Source organism: Sinocyclocheilus rhinocerous, unplaced genomic scaffold (genome assembly GCF_001515625.1).
Source record: "Sinocyclocheilus rhinocerous isolate Xijiao unplaced genomic scaffold, SAMN03320098_v1.1 scaffold480, whole genome shotgun sequence".
Taxonomy (NCBI): Eukaryota; Metazoa; Chordata; class Actinopteri; order Cypriniformes; family Cyprinidae; genus Sinocyclocheilus; species Sinocyclocheilus rhinocerous.
This window is the reverse complement of record NW_015655401.1, coordinates 2,004,236-2,021,557: the sequence shown is the minus strand read 5'-3', so window position 1 is coordinate 2,021,557 and position 17,322 is coordinate 2,004,236. Positions and strand designations below refer to the sequence as shown.

The window sequence follows — 17,322 nt, the reverse complement described above, 5'->3', positions numbered from 1 at the left end:
TATATATATATACACACACACACACACACACACACACACACACATTTATCCTTAAAACAAAGTAAATTAAATTGTTGCAGATGTCCAAAAAGATATTAAGACCTATTATATATATTAATATACATTACTGTTCAAAAGTTTGGAGTCGGTAAGTTTTTTTTTTAGTTTTTTTTTATGTTTTTGAAAAACATCACACCATACATTTTTTTAAGTTTTTTTTTTTTTTTTTTTTTATGTTTTTGAAAAACATCACACCAAGGTTACATTTTTTAAATAAAAAATATAGTACAGTAACATTTGTGAAATATTGTTACAATTAAAAATAACTGATAAAATGATGCTGAATTTTCAGCTGCTATTACTCTAGTCTTGAGTCTCACATGATCTTTCAGAAATCATTATAATGCTGATTTGATGCTCAAGAAACATTTCTTGTCATTATCAATTTTGAAATCAGTTGTGCTGCTTAATATTTCTGTGTAAACATTTTTGAGGATACTTTGATGAATAGAAAGCTAAAAAGAAGAACATTGATTTGAAATAGTAAAGACATTCATAATGTAAGGGTGCATCTCAATCAGCTCCCTATCTCCCAAGCTCGTGAATCAGTATATCTTGTACACGAATCCGGTCACTGGTAAGTTCTCTGGCTCACTGCACATTGGGACAGTGATTACTCAATTTCCGGCGACTACGTAGAACATGAACGGACAACATTGTAGAACATCACCTCTGGAACAGGCAGGACCAATCTCTTTTTTATATTAATTTTATTCTCTTTAAACACATTGTTCTGTTACATGTTCTTACAACATTTTAGCTGAACGTTAATTATAAATGTTAACTAAATGTGTTCACTACCTGTTTAGCGATGTTTATGTCAAAACATACAAAAAAAACGGTTTGTCTTTTAAAATATTCTATCGCGTGTCATTATATTTATCGAGTTGCCTCCTGTGGGTTATGTTTAGCGCTTCAGAAATGTGACGTAATTTCCGGTAAGGGAGCATAGTGAGCGTTATTAAACCTGTTATACTGTATTATGACAGCACTTTTTTAAACTAAATTTCAATATCGTGATAATACCGCATACCGTGATAAAAGCATTAGCAATTAATCGCAACATGAAAATTTGATACCGGCATATCCCTAGTGAGCACCTATGCTCCCTAGTTTTGATGGTGCATTGTGGGATTTTTCAGGGAGCGAACGTTCCAGTGCACTGGAAGGATTTCGCGATTGAGACAGCCCTTAAAATGGGCAACTCCCTGATAAGTGCCCTGACTACTGAACTAGGGAGCTGATTGAGACGCACCCTTAGAAAACATTTCTGTCACATTTGATCAATTTTGTATTCTTGCTGACTAAAAGTATTAATCTCTTTAAAAAAAAATGTTCACTCGTAGTTATAATAGACTATATAATGCATTGTGAATGCCAATTTTGGTTTCACTGTTACCCAGATGTCACCTGTATTGTTTTGTTTCGGTGATGCCACAGGATCAGCTGCTGTATGAGGTCATTCATGAGGCCATGGAGCGCCACATGCAGGGTATAGAGTTCAGAGAGAGGAACGCCGGACCACAGATTGACTGCAACATGAGAGACGAAGGTATAGCCTTTTTAATATATTTTTAAGACTTTTTTTAAGAGTCTTTTGAGAAAATGTTGAATCTGTTGTATTCCGAACCCTCTCAGGCTTCAACATTGTGGCCAAGGTGAACCCCGACACCGGCTTTGTGTATGGCGGAAATCGGTTCAACTGTGGGACCTGGATGGACAAAATGGGAGAGAGTGAGAGGGCCCGCAACAAAGGGATACCAGCTACACCCAGGCATGCGTTTAAATCTCTTAAAGCCAAATATATTCTATTTATAAGATGCCATTTATAAGTGGATCTCTTTTCTCTGCCTCACTTTCTATGTCTGTTGCCATTCAATATGACTCTTATGTTCCTAATGCAGAGATGGATCAGCGGTGGAAATAGTGGGTCTATGCAAATCTGCCTTGCGTTGGCTGGTGGAGCTACATAAACAAGGGCTCTTTCCTTACAATAGTGTGGCCGTACACAAAGACGGTGAGCTCAGATGGCCCTTACTAGTGCTCATAACATTAGTTTGTTCCAAAACTTAGCGAGCTGCCCTTCTACACAGCATTTTAAGGCATCATCAGGCACTCTCCTAATGTGCAGGTATAAAGCAAAGTAATGCTGCCCTCTTAGATGCCTTGTTCAACAAGTTCAGTGAAAAAATTCATCCATGATGGCAGACAAGTTGAGAGTAAGGGCAACTACACAAATAAATAAATATATTTAATTAAATTCAGAAAAGGATACATAATGTATGGAACTAATAATTTATAATTTCTTCTATTGTTTGTGAGCATTTTAAATCACTTACCGAGGTTCCATATTAAATCATAGGATGCTGCCTTAAAAGATAGCTGCCAAAGTAGACAGCAAGGCAGCTTTGGATCAAAGCTAATATTTGTGATTTACTCCAAAGGCACAAATACAGAATCTCTGAATCACAAACATTTACATTATACCTGTAGGCAAACAGCTCTCTGTGTCCTATGAAGAATGGGACAGAAAAATCCAGCAGAACTTTGAGAAGATGTTCTATGTGTCCCATGACCCTAATGACCCCAATGAGAAGCATCCTGAGTTGGTTCATAAGCAGGGGATTTACAAAGACAGCTACGGAGCTTCCAGCCCCTGGTGTGACTACCAGCTCAGACCCAACTTTTCCATTGCCATGGTGGTGGTGAGGATTCGTTCTAAAACTAACACATTTGATTAGATCTGAATATATATTATATTTATATGTTTGTTTTTGTCTGCTTATTTATTTATTTGCAAAGTTATTTATTTACTATTTATTTGCTTGTGTATTGTTTTTTGCATGTTTGCTTATTTATTTATTTGATTACTTGTTTATGTGCTTTAATTGCCTGTTTATTTATATATTATTTATTTATGTGTTTGCTATATTTGTTATATCTCATAGTGTTTTATCATGATTTTTAGCATACTCTAAAATTATTTACAGCTGTATTTGTGTTTTATGTTCATTTGGTTTTATAATTAGCAACCATAATTACTCAAATCGACAGTTTATATAAGTCTTTGTAAACTGGTGACATGCTATGTTTTTATGCGAGTATGAAAAATATGCCATCATGATGTTCAAAATTTTTTTTAGCAAATTATCAAAAATTTTAGGGAGCAAATTATTATTTGTGCTTCCTTGGTTGGTGAGAATCTAAGTTAGGCTGGCCACACACTTGATTTTAAGGCCGATTTTAAGCCTGATTTGCACCCCTGAACAATCAAGGGGGCGTGGCCCGAATCGAGGCTTGTCGCAACTCCAAAAAATCCTCTATTACGTGATGTCATTACGATTATTTAACTGCTCCCGACGACTCTTGATCTCTCAGCGACTCTGACGTAATACCTGCGATTGCCAATGAGAGAGAGCAAGTGTCACCTACCGGATGTTGTATGCTTCAATAGCTTAGACTTGGCAGCCACAAACATGCCACGAAAGTAGAGTACGTAGATAGAACATGACCCATATTCTTTTTTTTCTATTTTGTTTTTCACTGTACAACAGAACGTGCTCCAGGAGAGCCACCTGACAACGTCGATTGTCCTCCTTGTGTTTTTCTTCTCTAGTCATGTTTGATCTCTCGTGTCCCTGTGAAATCATTCCTACAATCAACAAGTGTGTGGTCTCGCGGTCTGGTCGAATCATCTAGTGTGCGCATCCAGAGTATTATTAGGCAAAAAATCGGTTCTTAATGTCTGTGTTCTCCCATGGTTATAAAATCGGTTAAGATTTGAAAATCGTCTAATGTGTCCCAGGCCTTAGTGAGTAAAAGCTTAATAGTTTGTAATTAGTATATTTCTAATGGTTTTCCTTCCTAGGCTCCAGAGCTGTTTACTGTGGAGCACGCTTGGGAAGCACTGAACATTGCAGAAAACAAACTGCTTGGACCTCTTGGGATGAAGACCTTAGACCCAGAGTGAGAGTCCTAAAATGTAATTCTACTGCATTACCTGTAACATTCTTCCTGCTTCCTGTGTGCGACTCATGATTTGTTTGTTTTAATAGTGACATGGTTTACTGTGGCGTTTATGACAATTCTCTGGACAATGACAACTACAACCTCGCCAGGGGCTTCAACTACCATCAAGGCCCTGTAAGATCCTTTTGTACTGCTTCATCAGCACAATTTCAGCTTTTTTTAGGATTCCTAACCTTTATATTCATTTACCCGCATCAGGAGTGGCTCTGGCCTATCGGTTACTTCCTCCGTGCAAAGATCAGCTTTGCAAAGAAGCTTGGAAAAGACACCTATGACAAAACAGTGTATTTGGTGAAGAATGTCCTCTCTCGCCATTATGTCCACATGGAAAGGTAAACGCTGCATGAACAATTATTGCCCTCAGAACCAGTAAACAATATGTGACCCTGGACCACAAAACCAGTCATCTTTAAAGTTGTCCGAATGAAGTTCTTAGCAGTGCATATTACTAATCAAAAATTACGTTTTGATATATTTATGGTAGGAAATTTACAAAATATCTTCATGGAACATGATCTTTACTTAATATCCTAATGATTTTTGGCATAAAAGAAAAATCGATAATTTTGACCCATACAATGTTTTTTTGGGTATTGCTACAAATATACCCAAGAGACTTAAGACTGGTTTTGTGGTCCAGGGATATATATCATCTCTTAATTATTGGTTGACCAGAATGGTTTTTAAAATCACTGGTGTCATTACTTATAGCTGGAATCATGCAAATATTATTTAGTAAAATTTGAAGTTTGCAAATGAGATGTACACAGATTTGTGTGTGTGTGTGTTAAGTGTGTAATTTCAGTCCCACTATAGTCACCAAATAGATGCGGTTTCAACAGCTACGCTGAACATTTTAAGTGTTTAAGGAATAATAAATGATTGCAAAATGATTATGGCTTGTAAAAACAGATCTGCATAATGTGACCATGAAATCAGGATCTAATATATCTGTCTTCTGTTCCTCAGGTCATCCTGGAAAGGACTGCCAGAGCTCACTAATGAGAATGGCCAGTACTGCTCTTTTAGCTGTGAAACTCAGGCCTGGTCTCTTGCCGCCGTGCTTGAGGTTCTTCATGATCTGTGATCAGAGAATCACGCACCCTTGTCTTCCACAAGTGTTCCTGTGCAGTCATGTTTGTGTGCTGTTTACCTAAACAGGTCTGAGGACACGTTACAGCCCTGAGCTCATAGCTGAAAGTGTGAAGTACAAAACAACTTCCCGTACTTTAGAATTAGTGAGATTTCCTTGTTCCTTGTGTCCCCCTCCCTTACCATCCAGCTTCTACTAGACTTCTAGAGACTGTGAGTTTGCCCTTTATGTAGCTGAATTGAGGTACATCATTAAAATGTTGATGTTATTCTGTCAGAATATTCAGAACGTGTCTAGTGTAATCTATAATTAGTTCATGTGTAGTGTTTGTCCTACTTCTTTGCACACAAACATCTTTCACACTGATGTAAGGTTAAGGATGCTACTTTTGAAACTCACTAAATGTTTTTGTTTGCATGTTTCGAAATGACTGAATAATTAGGAAAACTAAAAACAGATAAAAGTGAAATAAAAAGAATGTTTAAAGACTGTGTATCTGGAAAAAGTTATTTTTTTAACTTTATAAACTTTTGTTTTTAATTCAGAAAGCGCAGACATTTGTGTTGCCAATTATTTATTTTATTACATATTTAAAGTATTCACATTCTCCATAGTTATTTCCCAGTTGAAAAAACCAGCATATGCTGGTTAGGTATGTTTTGACGCTGGGATGCTGGTTTAAGCTGGTCCTTTGCTGGTTTATGCTGGTCCTTTGCTGGTTTAAACTGGTCCTTTGCTGGTTTATGCTGGTCCTTTGCCAGCACATGACCAGCATAAACCAGGCAAAGGACCAGCATAAACCAGCAAAGGACCAGCATAAACCAGCAAAGGACCAGCATAAACCAGCAAAGGACCAGCATAAACCAGCAAAGGACCAGCATAAACCAGCAAAGGACCAGCATAAACCAGCAAAGGACCAGCATAAACCAGCATCCCAGCGTCAAAACATACCTAACCAGCATATGCTGGTTTTTTCAACAGGGTTGTGTGGCTATATTCTATCAATGCTATAAAACTTTTATTTTCAGTTTTATTCCTTTTAATCTAAAACATCAGTCTGATAATAGTCTGTAAAACTATTTATACTGATCAAAGTTTGATCAAAAGTAAAAGTGAGTGCAAAATTAGTGCATGGAGAATCACACTGAGCCACATCACACTCAAATGTCTGTTTTTGTGGCTGGAACTCTGGAAAAAAACAAAACAACATTCAAGCACCTGATTATGAGAAAATGGGAGCATGTCTATTAGAATACTCACTGGTAAAGAACTAGTTTGCTGAGAAGCAGCTGGTGGTTTTATTATTGTAGATGTAGTTTTGTGAGGTGATGGTGATGTGCTCGGAGGGGACTGGTTGCCAATTGACCGAACTGTAGAGCTGTTCACCATGGTCCAAAAAGCTGTATAGTCTTTGACAAATGTCACACTGTAAGGGCATTGAAATCATGGAGAATTATGATCAAGTGTTTAATTTTCAGAGATTACAAGTGTATAATTTGCCTCTTTAAACAAGAGTTAAACACATACAAGAACAGAATATCACCCAAGGAGGTGTTTGCTGGTGCTTCCCATGTAGCCTCAAACTGGGATTTCTTGTCTGCAGATGCTTGGCTGAGCGTTGAGTTCTGAGAGCCAAAATCAGAGCGTTTCCATGACTCATGCCTCATTTTAGCGTTAAAGCAAATACTCCGGCTAATATTTAAATGTCTGCATTGAATAGGAATGAGAAATGTAATGCATTAACTCCATTTTAAAATAACAATAAAGCACCTCTATGTTGAAGCAGTTCAGGGCACGGGATTGGTTGTTATTTATTGATGTAAAGCGTCCCACTGCAGTTTTTCCGTCCACTTCTCGAGCCTGTAACATGAAGCCTTGGAATTCGGAGGCATTCTCCGTCACCTGCAGGGTTACTGAGAGTTAAACACAGAGATGAGTAATGACCCCTCCAGGTCTGTTGACGTAACTCGAGTTGACCCCTGCTGCTTACGTAATCATGAGCTCTTTTTATCACTGAGGAAACTACAATGGCTCCCTATCTCTGTATGTTAAAGATTCTTATTGTAAAGATATCAATAATTTGTTTTATTCTTTTATTTGGAAAAACAAATCCCAAAGACTTACTAATAAGAAAGCTGAAGGGGGTCTGGAAATACTTTATTTTGAAGATGTTAATAGAACTTTTAAAGTCAATTGGATGAAAAAATGTTTGATTAATCGTAACTCCCTTTGGAACCACATCCCACACAGTCTCTTTAACCAAATAGGTGGCTTAGAATTTCTGTTAACTTGTGACTTTAATATTTCTAAACTCCCTCTTAAATTGTCCAAATTCCACCAGCAAGTGCTTTTAGCCTGGAAAATTTGCTACTCACACAATTTCTCTCCTCACACCTACCAAATAGGTGGCTTAGAATTTTTTAAACGGTCTTGAACTGATTGATAAAAAATGCAATAACAAACATATTTGTACTGTTTTCCAAAAACAAAATAAAATAACACCTAGAGGAAAATTCTTTTGGAACTCTATTATTGATAATATTAATTGGAAGACTGCTTGGTTAATTCCCTTCAAATATTGTATCAATAACAAAACTAAAGAAATACATTTTAAAATTTTGCATACCATCTACCCTGTTAAATCAATAATTTCAAGATACTCTGATATTGATGATTTATGCTCCTTTTGTAAAAAATGAGAAAGAGGTGTTATCACATTTATTTTTTGATTGTAAAATTACCCAAAATTTTTGGAAGGAATTGGCAGAATTTATTTTTAATCTAGTAAAGGATAAATACTGTTTTTCTTTAAAGGATATTATTGTGTACTATGAAAACAATGTTAACAAAGGTCTTGAATACATTGTTAATTTATTCATATTGCTGGCAAAATTGTATATACATAAACTAAAATGCTTAAATTCATCCCCAATATTTAAGGTATTTTTAGTGGAATTTGATTGTTTTATATCTTCTCTGAAATTGTTAAAAAACAAAAAGTCATTAACATGTCTAAAATATTATGACATTATTTTCAGTTCCCGTTACTAATTAATGTCACACTTTGTATAGCACTGACTGTCTTATGCTATGCTGTTTGTTATTTGTTCTATTTTCATTAATAAAAAAAATAAAAAAATAAAAATAAAAAAAAAGGAAACTACAATGGTAATATTATGAGACCATGAAATTACCAAGTTCATCTGACAGAAAAACATGACTATTTTACGAGGTGTTCGTATTGAATTCATGTTGAAATTCTTATAAAAACAAAATTTTTCTGACTGTCTTATGCTATGCTTTTTGTTATTTTTTCTATTTTCATTAATAAAAAAAAAAAAAAAAGGAAACTACAATGGTAATAATATGAGACCATGAAATTACCAAGTTCATCTGACAGAAAAACATGACTATTTTACGAGGTGTTCGTATTGAATTCATATTGAAATTCTTATAAAAACAAAATTTTTAGAAAACTTTTTTTAAGCAGGTTGTATGAAAACATGTGATTGACATTGTACGAATTCATACAAATTAGCCACCAATTCACCGATGTGTACAATAGATATTCACTACAGAGGACCCCTTGGTGAGCAAATGATGTAATGCTAAATTTATCAGAACCTGTTCTAATGAAGAAACAAATTCATCTACATCTTTGATTACCTGAGGGTAAGTACATTTTAAGCAAATTTTCATGTTTTGTGAACTATTCCTTTAACAATAGATTACCAATAAAAACCTATTATCTAAGAACCCATAAAGAGCAGCAGCAGTTAGAAACTGCCCTCACCAGTGATGGTTTGTCCTGGTGTGAATGTGGTGCTGTTCACAGAGACTTTGTAAGGAGAGCTGCTTATTTGGGACTCAAAGTGAGTGTGATTGGGGGCCATGCTTTGACAGGACTCCTCCACTTGCCCATCGGGGAAAGCCGTGACCCTCCTCGCCCAACACACACACAACAGCAGGAGAATTCGAACGTGCATCTTAAAACCAATAATAATAAATGCTTATTTATTTGATTTGATTTGATTGCTTGGTTGATTGAACAGCATTAAATTGTAAACAGAGTTTGAGAACTGAGAACTTAAAGATAATGAAGCAAAATAAATAAATTACTTTAAAGTTTGTTTCCATACATATGTATCTTCGTAGCAATCCATTATGAAGTAATGGAACCAATAGAATATATTTGAAAATGTATAATTTACCTCTTTCTTCTATTGTTATTTATTTTATTTATTTTTTAATTACTGAATGTTCAGTTTGATTGATAAGACAGCAAAGTAAAACTTACTGTGTAAGAGTGAGACGTTTGCTCCTCCAGAAGCAGCAGTAGGATTGTGCAGTTGTTTGAAGGCTCTTTCTTGACAAGTAAGGAAATGTCTATCCCATAAGTGCAAACTGATTGAATTTCATGTGGGTGTAAAAACGCCTGTTTGTGACTGTGAATGCGTTGCGTGTGTCCCAACTTCATGTTGTGTTGTAGTTTTCAGGTTTTTCCTTGTAAATGTATTGTGATTGAGACATTTACTCTCATTCAGCCAGTATTTAGATTTCAAACAGAGCAAAGCTTTCTTTATATTTCAAACACGTCAAAATTTCATGTTCCGCTAAATATATCCTAACACTTACCTTAGAAATTGTCCCAAAAGCCACAAAATCATGTGCTAAATGTGTTTTAGAACGTGCATACTGTAGTCCATGTCCTCACACATGGCTATTAAAATATACTGTAATAATAAATACATAGAATCTAGTTTTAACAAATAGTAGGTCTATAATAAAATGTAAATAAAATGCACCATGCTGTTCAACTTTATAGTTATACACTTGATGCTTGCTGTTTTGAAAAGTTCTTAAAGCTTTATTTGAAAAATGCTGCTTAAAACTGCTGAAACTGACGCACTAGTTTACTGAACTGCTAAATGATGTGCTATATTATACATGGTTCTGCAAAGTGTTCTTGTCTTAAAAGCTAAGACCAGAGTACGCCTGTCTGTTCAGTTACATGACTGAAAGTGGGCCAAGAAACCCATTTACACGTGATGAATCAGGCTAGAATTTTGTCCAATAAAATGTATTCATGTGTGGCATGTAAATAGAATATTTATAACACCAAGATGCACATTCTGATCACTGTTAGTTTTATATAAACACTGAACTCTATACATCCATTATTATCTTTTTTATGATCTATATTATCTATTTATGTATTAATTATTCAGCGATTTTACTTCCTTATATTTCACAAATCTTCCACCTTTCCTTTATAATTTTCCCATAGCAGGACAGTTTAGGCTACTGTCTGCTCATTGTTTACCTTCCAGATATCAAGCACATATAAAACCCTCTTATTCCTGACGCACATCAGCTATAGTGACATTTTCTGGAAAGCAGCACAACATCGCTGTTTGATTTTGTGAAGGTTTGTAGCTTCTATTGGAACCAATATATTGCATGTAACTTTTTTTGTTTCCATTAAAATGTCAATAATCACAGTGTTATTTTTTATAATTGTTATCAATGTGCTATTAAAATGTAAATCTTTTTTTTTTTATTCTGTCAGATGCATGTACAGTTTCTCATCTTGGTTTTTGGGCTGAATCTTCATGCTGTAACTGCATTCAGCAGTGGACTGGTGTCTCAGGCATGCACGTACTACGACTCCTGGACATGGGGTTGATGCCTCTACGTTAGAACCTCCATATACTGTTACTGCAGATGTCTCAAACTACACAGAGGGTCAGGTGATCACAGGTTAGTGACAGCACCATCTGTAAAAAATGTATAAATTGAATTTCGAACAAAATATTAAAGGGGTCATATGATGCGATTTTAGTTTTTCCTTTCTCTTTGGAGTGTTATAAGCTCTTGGTGCATAAAGAGCATAGAGGAGAAACAATAATGTACAGTATGTGGTAAATAATGTATTTTTGAACCTTAAACCGCATAAAGACATTTCATTACACCAAATACACAAAATAATGTTCTTTTTAGCAGCATCATATGGCCCCTTTAATATGCTTTTAGTTTCATATTAATAACATGTAATATATTTGTTGAAGCAAAATGGGACTAATAACACTTGCTCCATATAATATATGAAATAATATTTTAATAATATATTGATTTTATATTATAATGTCTAATATTTCCTTTGATAGAGCAACATATGGGTTCATTGTACACTACTGTTATATTTATATTTACTGTATATAATGAAGCTTGTATGAAATAAATGGATTTGTATCAAATGTTAAGAATATTCAATGACGAAAGCATGAAAATACTGAATGAATGTTTACAGTGTGTGAATATGCATGTATTAAAAAACCACAACCCAGATCACAAAACCACTTTAGTTTTATTTCTTCTTCTAGACCAAAAGTGGACACCAACAAAAACAAAATAAAAAAAAAACTTTGTACATATATCATATGATGTGTGTGTATTTATTTCGAAGTGTGTGAGAGCAGAATCAAGGCTTCTACAGTACACAGTACAGTTGTTTGATCAGAGGACTGTGTGTCTCTCATCAGTAGACCCACGGCTCCTCTGCAGTCCAGTTACAGGAGCTGCCTTTACCGGGTCCCTGCAGGACCACGACCAGGGCCATTGCCCTTTTGATATAGCACCTTTCTTTGTGGAGGAGATATTGACAGCAGTGGGGTTGGAGGGCTGGATATGGTCAGGGAGAGGTACAGTTCTGGGTTCAGTGCGTCCAGTATGTGGAGGAGGGTCTTCACATTAACTGCAAGGCCACAGTGAGGAGCCAGACAGCCTTCACTGGCTCTTGTTCCTGCAGGATAGACAGCAGGCCTTCCTGTAGTACCAGTGAGTGCACAACTTCACCCGCAGGACAAGGGCACAGTTAGCTGTCGCTTTATCCTGACAAGCATCCTCAGCTGGGAGAAAAATAAGAAACAAACCCTTTTAAAAGATATGAAAACATGATTCTTACATCATTAATTTGTATTAAATATACAATAAATATCAAATAATGTATTTAAATGTTAAAATCCCAATAGCAAATATTATGGATAAATAAGATAAGTATTTAAATGTACTTTTAAATAACTAAAAAAGTTATATAGTAAACACATACACACATTTACATTTATTGTTCTCACATAAAAAAAAAAATACTACTTAAATACCATAAATAAATATTTAAAATGTTGAAATCCATTTAATAGCAGATAAAGCTGTATAATAAATATAAATTTACATTTATTTTTTCCCAGGTTAAAATATCTTTAATAACAGAAAAAAACTATAAAGTAAATAAATATTTTAATAGTTTAATTAAGTTGAAATCCAAGTTTAAAAATAAATTAACAGAATGCTATGTGATAAATAAATACATACATTTAAATATTTATGTTTATTTATTCCCATGTCAAAATCCCAGTTTAATAACCGAGTAAATAAATAAACACATACATGCATGCATATATAAATTTCAAAAGATTATTATTTTTTTGCTTGTTTGAGAAGTAGAACTACAGTTTGGGGCAGGACTACCTATTTTTTTTTTTTATCTTATATTTTTGAAATTTTACATGCCTTTATTAGATAGGACAATTTAGAGGATACAGAAAATAATGAAGAGTAGAGATAGGGGAACAGGACAGTCAAAGGACCTCAAGCCGGGTCTCAAACTTGTGTTGTGTTGCCTGCTGAGGCACAGTTGAACTATATTTCAAAGTTCTTCCCACAAGGCTATTGCTCCAATAGGGACTGTCTGTTTGACTAAAAAATGGAACACAGATGAATGGGCGGAAAGTTTATGAAAAAATGTTTGGAAACAATTATGATTTTTGCAGTTCCATTGTGGCACAGACACACTTCACCTTCATAAGGCAAGTATTTTCAGAGATGTCAAGAAAAGTGCTTTAAGTAGATCTCAATGAACATCAGTTACGTACCATATTCTCTCTTCTAAATCTCTAACAGAGAACAAGGAATATCATTGCTGTCCAAAAGCACAATATTTGCTGCCAAATTGACGACATGCTTGATGCACTTGCCCTGCAAAGCTTAAAAACAACAAAGCATTAATCTGGTCTAAATTTCGCAGGAATTAGCTTGTGTTGTGCCAAAAATAGATCCACATGTGCTTTTAATTTAGCCAAGTGTTTTAGCACGCACTCGTTGCTGTGTTTCATTAAAAGGTACAGCGTAAACTACTTACAACTGGCATGATCAAATAACAGCTATGCCAGGGTGTGTCCTTACAGCATCTTTCCAAATAAAGATAGATTGTATTTCTTTTCAATTCACTCAAGGTCTGTCTTGTTGAAAGTCTGCAATGCATATCCGAGCTTTAGACAGTCTCAAGTCGGTTTGGAGACCTCAGTCTGTTTGTATCTGTAGTTTGCTATAACAGTACCTGGTGGCTCAGTAGTGCAGGGCTGCACCTCACAACTCTGCCTGGCCTCTGGTCTCAGTGTTGAATCACAGCTATGGCCCAGTTCTTCTCCTTGATAACACTTCACCTCTCGCACACGCACTCCTATCCCACACGTCTTACTGCACTGCAGGGCACATACACAAACACATGAGAGAGGCAAACATTTTAATGAACTATTATCCCGGACAGAGAAATCCCACCCTATTTGCACCGATGACTTTCAAAGCGATGTGCAAAACGAAATATTTTCTAAAAAGTTGGTCTCACAGAAGCACTGTATCATAATTAGACTGGGTTAGAGTCATGTGCATCAGATGCCATACGGAAGTGTTTCCTAAATTCAGTTCAACACAGTGAATTTGCATGACCAACGTCAAAATTGTGGGGAACTTTTTAGACCTCACACGAAACTCGTGCAGATTCTTATTGAAATGACTGAATTTCACTTGCGAGATTTTGCTGAGCAATGGTAAAAGTGATTGCACCTTGAGGAGGTGTTCGTTCATATTGGACATGTTCTTCAGCTCACCACTGAGATTTTATCTCAGAATTGTGATATTATTTCTCACAACTGCAACTTTTGTAATTGCAACTTCCATTTATTGTAATTCCACAATATGTCATAACTGAGGCTTTATCTGCCCATTTTTCATATTTAAGGCTTTATCTCCCTAATTGTCACTTTATACCATCTCACATGACTTTATTTCTTGTAATTGCAACTTTAAATCCCATAATTTCTTGTAATTGTGCCTTTTATATCTCTTAATTTCATTTAAAACCCATAATATCTAATAATTGTGGCCTCATCCTACAATTTTGACTTTCTTATCTTATATCATTTTACACAACTTTATTTCTCACAACTGCAAATTTTTCTTGTAATTGCAATTAAATCCCACACTATCTCATGACTGAGGCTTTATCTCGCAATTTTGACTTTATATTGTTTCACACAACTTTATTTCTCATGATTGTGACTTTAAATCCCAGTTTCTGGTAATTGTGACTTATTTCTCGTAATTGCAATTAACTCTCATAATATCTCATAATTGTGGCTTCACCTCACTTTTTGACTTTATATTGACTTTATCTCTCATAATTGTGATTTAAAATTCCACAATTATCTCACAATTGTCACGATTTCTTATCATTGTCACTTTATTTCTCTCTATGTGACTTTATGTCTCACAACAATTGTAACTTTATTTTCTATTTTAAACAGGCTTCCATACTAAATGACTATTAGGATATTGAACACAAACTCAACGAGAGAACAAAACTGATGTGAAGAACACATTATTTGTTTAAGAACGGCATATGACATTTTTTGGTGTATGTTGTATCATCCATTTTTATATTGTTAGTATTGTGTCCAGTACAGTCACTCTATGAACTATGAAGCTAATGTGTCAACATCCCAATGAATACCCTACACGTGGCATAAAACCCTTGCATTCTGTAGAACATAAAAAGATTAATAAGAAGAGTTGCCAAACCAGGTAAACTATAATAACCCCTCCTAACCTGGGACCAGGATGTGGTGAACCACTTGGAGCAGGGTCTCTCAAAACAGGCCGCACTGTCCACAGGTCTGAGGGATCTGTCGCACATCCGTTCGGGGTACTCCTTGAACACACCACTCTCTAGCCCTGCACACACCACCTGACGCGTCTTCACCCCACGGCCACATGTGGCATTACACTGGGAATGTTCAAGACAAAATACTACAGTAAACAGCTCATTAAACACATAGGAGCTGGGTTGCTATTGTTAAATAAAACAAAAACTATTAAAAATTGTTGGTAACACTTTAAGTAATTCGTTCATGTTAAGTAATGTATTAACTAACATTAACAACGAGTAATACATGTGTTAAATTATTTATTAATCTTTGTTAGCTTTAATTAATAAAACTACAACTGTTCATTGTTAGTTCATGACCATTAATTAATATTAACAGATATAACTTTGGATTTTAATAATGCATCAGTAAATGTTGAAATTAATATTAACTGAGATTAATACATGCTTTACAAGTACTCTTCATTGTCATTTCATGTTAACTAATGTAGTTAACTAATGTTAACAAATATAACCTTATTGTAAAGTGTAATATGTGACCCTGGACCACAAAACCAGGCTTAAGTGTCAATTTTTCAAAATTGAGATTTATACATCATCAATAAATAAGCTTTCCATTGATGTATGGTTTGTTAGGATATGACAATATTTGGCTGAGATACAACTATTTGAATATCTGGAATCTGAAGGTGCAAAAAAATCAAAATATTGAGAAAATTGCCTTTAAAGTTGTCCAAATGAAGTTCTTAGCCATGCATATTACTAATCAAAAATTAAGTTTTGATATATTTATGGTAGGAAATTTACAAAATATCTTCATGGAACATGATCTTTACTTAATATCCTAATGATTTTTGGCATAAAAGAAAAATCTATAATTTTGACCCATACAATGTATTTTTGGCTATTGCTACAAATATACCCCAGCGACTTAAGACTGGTTTTGTGGCCCAGGGTCACATATAATTATTAGATAAAAAGCCAAAAATGAAAAAAACTTAAACGAAAACTAGAAATGTTGCCAACTAACTAAAATAAGAGTTAAGGAATAAGAGAACTGAAATAAATGCAATACAACAATTAATAAAAATGAACTGAAATAAATATAAATTAAAGCTAAACAAATATAAAATACAAAAATTAATACAAATGATAAAAACACAAAATAACTAAAACAAACTCAAATGAAAACTAGGGTATAAAATGAAAATAACAATGCATAGTCGACGGAAGGGAAGAGTTACCATAAACTGCAGTACACAGGGGCAGCTCACCTGTTCCCACTCTTGCTCCACCCAGTGAGCGGGGCAGTTTTTGTCTCCGCATGGATGCACGGCCAGCGGCTTGAGCTCTGGATCACACTGGCCATCAGAAATCACCTTCCCACTACTGTTCTTACACACCACGTAGCGTCTCATCCTGCCCTCCCCACATGGCCCTGAGCACTTAGAGAGGGAGAAGCAAAGACACATAATATCATGTTTAATGGACAATCTAATGTTTTAAATTTCTATGTGATATTTTACAGGACGTTTTCTGAAACCCACCGGCCCCCATTCAGAGACGGTCCACCTGCGGTCACAGGGCGGCCCCTCGCACTCTCTCTGGCTGACCGGTCTGGTAGACTCGTTACAGAGTCTGGCCTCCAAGGAGCAGCGCACCTCGCGGCTCTTCACCCCACGACCGCCACAACGCGCTGAACACTGTCAGAATGAAAAACATGATTACTGTCACATTTGGCTCACTATTGGCCAGAGGAGAACTGGCCCCCCGACTGGGCCAGGTTACTCCCAAGGTTTTTTCTCCGATCTGTCACGATGGAGTTTTGGTTCCTTGCCGCTGTCGCCTCTGGCTTGCTTAGTTGGGGACACTTAATATCCAGCGATATCATCAACTTGATTGCACAGATACTATTTAAACTGAACTGAGCTGGATGATGACATCACTGAATTCAGTGATGAACTGCCTTTAACTGAAAATTGAGTGTTTACTATTGTCATTTTGCATTATTGACGCACTATTTTCCTAATTAATGCTGTTCAGTTGCTTTGACACAATCTGTATTGTTAAAAGCGCTTTATAAATAAAGGTGACTTGACTTGACAATGGGATTTTCGAGAAATCAGATTGGAAAAATATT

General features: G+C 35.5%; 2 protein-coding genes across 4 annotated transcripts in view; one reads left to right on the top strand and one right to left on the bottom strand.

Moving 5' to 3' along the window:
• Positions 1 to 5,284, top strand: part of LOC107718145 (glycogen debranching enzyme-like) — a 31,268-nt gene extending 25,984 nt beyond the window's left edge. For all 3 annotated transcript variants that reach the window (XM_016525126.1, XM_016525125.1, XM_016525124.1), the window contains 8 exons: positions 1,501 to 1,612; positions 1,699 to 1,834; positions 1,965 to 2,077; positions 2,554 to 2,765; positions 3,929 to 4,026; positions 4,116 to 4,203; positions 4,288 to 4,421; positions 5,059 to 5,284. In XM_016525126.1, coding sequence (XP_016380612.1) covers positions 1,501 to 1,612; positions 1,699 to 1,834; positions 1,965 to 2,077; positions 2,554 to 2,765; positions 3,929 to 4,026; positions 4,116 to 4,203; positions 4,288 to 4,421; positions 5,059 to 5,176 — 1,011 coding nt within the window. In that variant the 3' untranslated portion in view covers positions 5,177 to 5,284. The remainder of the gene's footprint in view (positions 1 to 1,500; positions 1,613 to 1,698; positions 1,835 to 1,964; positions 2,078 to 2,553; positions 2,766 to 3,928; positions 4,027 to 4,115; positions 4,204 to 4,287; positions 4,422 to 5,058) is intronic.
• A 6,348-nt stretch (positions 5,285 to 11,632) lies between these two features.
• Positions 11,633 to 17,322, bottom strand: part of LOC107718186 (ADAMTS-like protein 2) — a 22,312-nt gene continuing 16,622 nt past the window's right edge. Inside the window, exons 14-18 of the mRNA XM_016525168.1 lie at positions 16,730 to 16,885; positions 16,457 to 16,627; positions 15,126 to 15,302; positions 13,578 to 13,722; positions 11,633 to 12,090 (exon numbers count right to left, since the gene is read on the bottom strand). Of these exons, the coding sequence (XP_016380654.1) occupies positions 11,969 to 12,090; positions 13,578 to 13,722; positions 15,126 to 15,302; positions 16,457 to 16,627; positions 16,730 to 16,885 (771 nt within the window). The 3' untranslated portion in view covers positions 11,633 to 11,968. The remainder of the gene's footprint in view (positions 12,091 to 13,577; positions 13,723 to 15,125; positions 15,303 to 16,456; positions 16,628 to 16,729; positions 16,886 to 17,322) is intronic.